This window comes from Diabrotica undecimpunctata, chromosome 2 (assembly GCF_040954645.1).
Source record: "Diabrotica undecimpunctata isolate CICGRU chromosome 2, icDiaUnde3, whole genome shotgun sequence".
NCBI classification, from domain to species: domain Eukaryota; kingdom Metazoa; phylum Arthropoda; class Insecta; order Coleoptera; family Chrysomelidae; genus Diabrotica; species Diabrotica undecimpunctata.
In genome coordinates, this window is record NC_092804.1 from 148,273,806 (window position 1) to 148,282,770 (window position 8,965).

General features: G+C 28.3%; 2 protein-coding genes across 2 annotated transcripts in view; one reads left to right on the forward strand and one right to left on the reverse strand.

The window, feature by feature from the left end:
• The window catches only part of LOC140435031 (adhesion G protein-coupled receptor E3-like), a 799,910-nt gene that overhangs the window by 313,601 nt on the left and 477,344 nt on the right, over window positions 1-8,965 (forward strand). The gene's annotated exons all lie outside the window — the stretch shown is intronic.
• On the reverse strand, window positions 1,832-7,094 carry LOC140433084 (uncharacterized). Its single transcript, XM_072521144.1, has 3 exons — window positions 6,413-7,094; window positions 4,760-6,242; window positions 1,832-1,962 (listed from the first exon to the last, which is right to left on the reverse strand). The coding sequence occupies exons 2-3, from the start codon at window positions 6,234-6,236 to the stop codon at window positions 1,832-1,834; spliced, it is 1,608 nt and encodes a 535-aa protein (XP_072377245.1). The 5' UTR covers window positions 6,237-6,242; window positions 6,413-7,094.

Genomic DNA, 8,965 nt, shown 5'->3' on the forward strand with positions numbered 1-8,965 from the left:
TCTCCAGTTTTTCGCTAGTGTCTAGAAAACCCTCATATTATCAACAGTTAACTCTCCAAAATCAACCTATTGTTATTGAGTTAGTATAAAGGAAATTGACAGTAGGCAATCGTTATTTCTACCTAGAAACCGTAGTAAAAATGTGGAAAAAGACCACAAAAAATATACTGTAATCTAAATGTCATACAAGGATACTGCAATTTATACGTTTGCTCCAAAATATTTAGTTTTTTGTTTGGTTTCTTTCATTTTCAAAAATTTAATAGATTTATGCGGAAATTTATTGTTTAACTGCTAATATTGTGCAAAGAGTCATTTAAACTTTTAAGTTTTAAAAAATGGAAATTAAAACAAACGATTCCCATAGTTCATATTAACATTTAAATTCTCTATTAGGCACGCGTAAATGTTCTTTGTCCATTATACATTTTTATTACCAAATAAAAGTACACAAGCAACAAGTTGTAGCGAAAATAACATGGAAAATGCCAAATATATAACCGCTATAAAATAAACAGGATACAATTTTAGCGGGATATGGGAACACAAAACAAACAGCTACATTGTTGTACAGAGTATAAAATTTAATAAAATGAAACAATAGTCCTTTTAAACGTTCAAATTGTAGTGCGTTTAATGACTTTGCATACATTTATGAATTTAAACATAATACTGGAAATGTAGATTATGCCAGTGATGGTAAAGCAATTCGGTCAAATGTAAAAGTTATTGGCAATAACAGCGAGAGTGAGAAGCTTCTAAAGAAGCTTTTAGAAGCTAGCATCCATTTATAGACAAGGTGTGGATTTATACCACAACGTATAAGCAATCTTATTATATTAAAAAATTTAAAAAATACTTACAAAGTTTCCTGGACAGGAGTTCTCGTGTACATTATACGAAAATGAGGTAAAGGAACATGGACCTTCTTTGGAATTATGGTTGACGCAGAACTTAGAACCGTTTTATTTAAACAACTACTAACATCTTCTTCTTCCCTTTTATAAACAATTCTGCTTGTTTATTGCCGAAAAAATACCTCTGTGGAAGGTTGTCACTCCATCTTTTGCGAGATCGTCCGATGGCTGTGTCGGGTCTTATTTCTGAGACATATCTCATTATTGGTCTTAGACTTGCTTTATAAATTCTTGACTTTATCTCAGTGTTTTTTGTGTCTGTTTCGCCATATTGTTCAATACTGATACCATATATTTCTGTTTTACATCTGGTTGGTTCTTTGCTGACTATTATTGTTTTAGTTTTCTGAGATGAGATTGTTATAATAAATTCTTTTGCTCTTATGTTAAATCTGTGGATCAGTCTTTGCAGACTACCTTCATGTTAGGCTATCAATACTACCTCGTCTACATAACAAAGTCTTTTTATTTCTTTGTTTTTAATTCTGTATCCTCTTCCTTTGTTAACGCTTTTGATGATTTCATTCATGATTAAATTAAAGAGCATGGGGCTCAATGAATCCCCTTGTCTTATTTCATTGCCTATTTCTATAGGTTCTGTAAGTTGTCCATCTGTTCTGACTTTTAATTTGTGTTTTTGGTAGATGTTTTTATAATATTTAGTGGAATTTCTCTATTATACAGAAGATAGATTACAACTTTGAGTCTAACTCTGTCTTTCTTCCTTCCTTCTTAATAACGTATGAACAAACTTCGTATCGCATGTTTTTAAGTTTAGATAAACCCTCATATTTTATCTGTAAGCAAACAGATTACATTGCAGTAAATTGTTCGAGTCATAATCCACAAAATAATTCCACCCTTATTGTCCATCAATAACAACAACCAATACAACAACAACCACAAGAATCCCCTCAGTCTAACAAATCACTCTTAGAAATGGAACCAGATCTTCCCGTCAGTAATTCTGTTACCGAACCTACATCTAACCAAGAAACAGATACGAATTTAATACCTCCCGTACTTATAGAAACTAATTCTATATCTAAAGATCAGTCAACGAAAACAAGAGAACAATTTTTGAAATCTCCCACTGAGGAATTAAATAAAGAATTTAAAATCCCCAAACCAACCAAAAAGAAACAAAAAAACCAACTTAAAACGAAAATATCAATTCAGGAAATGATGAAGCCAACCAAAAATAATATTTCACAATATGTCAAATAACTTTAACTTACCATATGAACAAACTCTTGACTTTCTAAAAAATTATTCTAACTCGTCTGATCCCCTCACCTTACTATAAAGATACACATCGGATATATCCCAATTTATGAATATGAATATGATAACAACAATTAAGCTATATTTTACAGAAATAGTATAAAAATTAAATGCACTAAAATAATAAACAAAATAAAAAAAATGCTAGACTCAGATGATGCCGCTAATCAAGACAGTGATACTACAACAAATGCATCTCAAGAAATTGTCACCTCGGGGGAACAAATAAGGGTCTAACCACCTTCTGTTGTCTCCGGGTGCTCTGTAGAGGGCTTCGAATATACTGTCGAGAGCTCCCCTACTTAAGTCCATTTTCGGGTTATGGACTTGGAAAATATTTATCTTCGGTGTCTTGCCTTGAAAAAGGCAAGATATTTCTTACATGACAATTTCTTCGTCGAAATAAAACACCAAATTAAGTTGAAACAATTCTCAGTCACAGAGTATGGTAAATAAATGCAGGAAGCAGAGCCCCGAGAGCACTAAGCTCTCGGAGAGCCCGTGAGGGACTGACTTGCTGACCTGAAAATCGCCAATATTTATTAGCGCTGTTCGAGCGATGAATAGGGATTTCCAGGTCAAGAGAGATTGGGAAAATTCGAGGCGGGGCGATGAGCATCGAAATGCGTACTAGTCCACAGACTATGGCATTCGATGACAAAATAAACTAAAACCTTCGATAAAATTCTTCAATGGAATGTTAACGGGTTCTATATCCATTTAGAAATGCCTAAAAATTTATGTTCAATAATCTCGCCATCATATATTTGTTTACAAGAAACAAACTTTAAAAGACAGCATAGTTCTGACACGAGGAATTATTTTTGTTTCCATAAAATCCGAAACGATGCAAATATTGCTAGTGGATGAGTTGTTACATATGTTAACCAAAAATATAAATATATATATATATATATATATATATATATATATATATATATATATATATATATATATATATATATATATATATATATATATATATATATATATATATATATATATATATAAGAATAAGAAAAAAGAAGTACTTGTGACTCGTTTGGAACAAATATATAACTGTTTTGGATGGGTTGGAGTCAATAATAGGGCTATTGGTTAACTATTTTTTTAATCTCGAGCTTTCAATTGTGTTTACAATTATTATCAAGAGCTAAAAAAGACAAAATACTTACAAGGTTGAACTAAAAAGAAAAAACAATTTTTGTTAACTTACCAAATAAAAATTAGTTTGGTAAGTAAAAAATCACTGCTTACATGTTCAAAATATTTTATATAAAAATGTTTTGATCTAACAAATGTTTCTCCGAAAATTTCTATAATTTTGAAAACATTTTTTTAATATAAAAATAATTGAATTTATAAATAAGTTCAAATAGCAACCAATTACAAATAGCCTCAATGTCATAAATGCCAACATAAAATTTTTATTTTTGACAATTATATTGCCAAAAGTAAAACTTCGTTTAAACATTCTTTTTTGTTTAGTAACAAAAAGAAGAAGATTTATTCACCCTTGACAGATGTCTGAAAGAATGTGACAGATATATGGAGAATTGAATATGACATTTTACAATTTTTATATATAAATCATAAAGAAAGAATATAATTATATATTTTACTTAAATTTTGAATCTCAGATCTTTTGTTTAAACTCTTATCATTTTTGCTAATACAAACCATTTCCAAAAAAGTCCTTTTAAATTTATTACTTTCACTACATAAAATTTTAATGTTATCAAAATCCATAATATGGTCTTTATCGATTACATGTTCTGCCAAAGCACAAGATGGTTTTTTAATTCTGCAATCACTTTTGTGAGAAATAATGCGATTTGAAAGATTTCTTCCGGTCTCACCAACATATTCAGCCTCACACTGAGTACAACTAATGCTGTATACTAAATTCGTTTTTTCAAATTTGTCTATAGGATATTTAGTTTTAGAATATAAAGATGAAATAGTTTTGATGTTCTTTGTTGCTATTTTTATATTGTCAATAACCTTTAGTGTTTGTATTAATTTAGGTGTTAATGATGGTATAAAAGGTAGTGAATGATAATAGATGTTCTGATTGTTAGATACAATGTTTTGAGATTGAGCAAAAAATGGTGTTAAATTATTTATATTACCAATATTAGAAAAAAGCATCCTATGTAGCATATCTGGAGGATAAGAGTTTTCAATTAGAATATTTTTTAATAACTGAAGATCTTCCTGTAGATAATCTGGATGAGAAAGTTTTAAAACACGTTCTTTTAATCCTGTTATAAGGTTCATTTTCATCTTATTTGGATGGTGAGAGTAATAGCTTATAAATCTATTACTACATATGGGTTTTCTGAACCATTTGGTTTTCAACATATTGTCTGTATTTCTTACAATTCTCATGTCAAGGAATGGTAGAGAATTATCTACCTCTTCCTCAACTGTGAATTGTATATGCTGATTATGACTGTTGAAAATGTTGACTGTTTCATGAATTTTGTGTTTAGAAAGTGCCAAAACTAAATCATCTACATATCTCTTAATAAAAGGAATGAAAAAAGTGCAATTACTGATACAATCACTGATAACATCATCCATGACATAGCTACTTAGAATGGGTGAAAGACTAGATCCCATAGGACTACCAAAAATTTGTTTATAAAATACACCATTAAATATAAAAATATTAGAATCAAAAACAAAGTTGATAAGTGTTTTGAAATGTAATAAGTCAATATTAGTGTGTTGTGAAATCTCATTCCAATGTTTTTCAACACTACTTATGATTAAATCTAAAGGCAAATTAGTAAAAAGAGATGTTACATCAAAACTAACTAAAACATAATTTTGTGGTAATTGGAAATTATTAATGAAAGAACTAAAATCAAATGAATCTTTAATGTAAAAATTGTTGTTTAAATTATAAGCATTAGTTAAGATGTCAGTGAGGAGCTGTGCTATTGGTCCATTAGGAGGGCATAAAGATGAAACAATTGGTCTCATAGATAAAGTTGGTTTATGTATTTTTGGCAGAGCATAGAACCGTGGAGCAATAGAATTATAAATTTTGAGCTCTTTTGCTTTTTTATTATCAATAAATTTCTTTATGTTTAATTTAGATACTAGACAATTTGCTTTTTGTTGCAAAGTACAAACAGGACTCCTTCTAAGTGTAGTGTAATACTTAGTATCATTTAAGAGTTCTCCAGTTTTTTGTAGATAATCCTCTTTGTACATTACAACAGTTACGTTACCTTTATCGCTTTTAACAATATAAATTTCAGGATGGTTTTTAAGAAAAAGTTTAGTTTGCATATAGTATTTATTTAAAAAATGATCTTTGACTTCTTTATGCAAAAAGTTTGTAATAACGTTTGTACATTTAGATCTAACAACATCCTTTTGACTATCATTAAGTGGTCTGATTATTGATTCAATATCAGAAAGTAAATTAGGAACTCTAATATCAGATTTTGAAGGACATAAAGAAAATTTAGGTCCTAATGCTAAAAATTTTTTAATTTCAAAAGGAAAATGAATAGATGTTAGATTTTTAAACCATTTTTCTTGAAATTTTATCTTATCAAAAGCTTCTATTTTTAATTTATTGAACTTATTAATTTGTATTTTTTTGATTTTATGAAATTCTGTGTTGTATTTAATTCTTTGTCTACGATTAAATTCATTAAATGTGTGGAAATTTAAGATATTGTAGGCCTTGGTACGTAACTCATGTAATTTTCTTTCAAAAAAGTTTATATCAGCAAAAGCGATTTTAATTTCTAAATTAATAATATTTCTTCCAAACCTGTCACATAATTTCCAAGCATCATGGTGAATATTCCCAGTCCGATGATGTAAAAGGGAATTTACATTAACTAGGCCATTTGTAACATGTCCAGGGAAACATCCATTAGATCTACACTTCAACAAAAAAGTCTTCTGATTGTGTAAAGCAGCAAGTTTGATGGTAATTCTAGTCCAATCCTTCAGAATTCTGACTGTAGATTGCCCATAATCGTTTCGGATGTCATCGAAAAAACCCATATTTTTCTATAAGAATAAGAAAAAAGAAGTACTTGTGACTCGTTTGGAACAAATATATAACTGTTTTGGATGGGTTGGAGTCAATAATAGGGCTATTGGTTAACTATTTTTTTAATCTCGAGCTTTCAATTGTGTTTACAATTATTATCAAGAGCTAAAAAAGACAAAATACTTACAAGGTTGAACTAAAAAGAAAAAACAATTTTTGTTAACTTACCAAATAAAAATTAGTTTGGTAAGTAAAAAATCACTGCTTACATGTTCAAAATATTTTATATAAAAATGTTTTGATCTAACAAATGTTTCTCCGAAAATTTCTATAATTTTGAAAACATTTTTTTAATATAAAAATAATTGAATTTATAAATAAGTTCAAATAGCAACCAATTACAAATAGCCTCAATGTCATAAATGCCAACATAAAATTTTTATTTTTGACAATTATATTGCCAAAAGTAAAACTTCGTTTAAACATTCTTTTTTGTTTAGTAACAAAAAGAAGAAGATTTATTCACCCTTGACAGATGTCTGAAAGAATGTGACAGATATATGGAGAATTGAATATGACATTTTACAATTTTTATATATAAATCATAAAGAAAGAATATAATTATATATTTTACTTAAATTTTGAATCTCAGATCTTTTGTTTAAACTCTTATCATTTTTGCTAATACAAACCATTTCCAAAAAAGTCCTTTTAAATTTATTACTTTCACTACATAAAATTTTAATGTTATCAAAATCCATAATATGGTCTTTATCGATTACATGTTCTGCCAAAGCACAAGATGGTTTTTTAATTCTGCAATCACTTTTGTGAGAAATAATGCGATTTGAAAGATTTCTTCCGGTCTCACCAACATATTCAGCCTCACACTGAGTACAACTAATGCTGTATACTAAATTCGTTTTTTCAAATTTGTCTATAGGATATTTAGTTTTAGAATATAAAGATGAAATAGTTTTGATGTTCTTTGTTGCTATTTTTATATTGTCAATAACCTTTAGTGTTTGTATTAATTTAGGTGTTAATGATGGTATAAAAGGTAGTGAATGATAATAGATGTTCTGATTGTTAGATACAATGTTTTGAGATTGAGCAAAAAATGGTGTTAAATTATTTATATTACCAATATTAGAAAAAAGCATCCTATGTAGCATATCTGGAGGATAAGAGTTTTCAATTATAATATTTTTTAATAACTGAAGATCTTCCTGTAGATAATCTGGATGAGAAAGTTTTAAAACACGTTCTTTTAATCCTGTTATAAGGTTCATTTTCATCTTATTTGGATGGTGAGAGTAATAGCTTATAAATCTATTACTACATATGGGTTTTCTGAACCATTTGGTTTTCAACATATTGTCTGTATTTCTTACAATTCTCATGTCAAGGAATGGTAGAGAATTATCTACCTCTTCCTCAACTGTGAATTGTATATGCTGATTATGACTGTTGAAAATGTTGACTGTTTCATGAATTTTGTGTTTAGGAAGTGCCAAAACTAAATCATCTACATATCTCTTAATAAAAGGAATGAAAAAAGTGCAATTACTGATACAATCACTGATAACATCATCCATGACATAGCTACTTAGAATGGGTGAAAGACTAGATCCCATAGGACTACCAAAAATTTGTTTATAAAATACACCATTAAATATAAAAATATTAGAATCAAAAACAAAGTTGATAAGTGTTTTGAAATGTAATAAGTCAATATTAGTGTGTTGTGAAATCTCATTCCAATGTTTTTCAACACTACTTATGATTAAATCTAAAGGCAAATTAGTAAAAAGAGATGTTACATCAAAACTAACTAAAACATAATTTTGTGGTAATTGGAAATTATTAATGAAAGAACTAAAATCAAATGAATCTTTAATGTAAAAATTGTTGTTTAAATTATAAGCATTAGTTAAGATGTCAGTGAGGAGCTGTGCTATTGGTCCATTAGGAGGGCATAAAGATGAAACAATTGGTCTCATAGATAAAGTTGGTTTATGTATTTTTGGCAGAGCATAGAACCGTGGAGCAATAGAATTATAAATTTTGAGCTCTTTTGCTTTTTTATTATCAATAAATTTCTTTATGTTTAATTTAGATACTAGACAATTTGCTTTTTGTTGCAAAGTACAAACAGGACTCCTTCTAAGTGTAGTGTAATACTTAGTATCATTTAAGAGTTCTCCAGTTTTTTGTAGATAATCCTCTTTGTACATTACAACAGTTACGTTACCTTTATCGCTTTTAACAATATAAATTTCAGGATGGTTTTTAAGAAAAAGTTTAGTTTGCATATAGTATTTATTTAAAAAATGATCTTTGACTTCTTTATGCAAAAAGTTTGTAATAACGTTTGTACATTTAGATCTAACAACATCCTTTTGACTATCATTAAGTGGTCTGATTATTGATTCAATATCAGAAAGTAAATTAGGAACTCTAATATCAGATTTTGAAGGACATAAAGAAAATTTAGGTCCTAATGCTAAAAATTTTTTAATTTCAAAAGGAAAATGAATAGATGTTAGATTTTTAAACCATTTTTCTTGAAATTTTATCTTATCAAAAGCTTCTATTTTTAATTTATTGAACTTATTAATTTGTATTTTTTTGATTTTATGAAATTCTGTGCTGTATTTAATTCTTTGTCTACGATTAAATTCATTAAATGTGTGGAAATTTAAGATATTGTAGGCCTTGGTACGTAACTCATGTAATT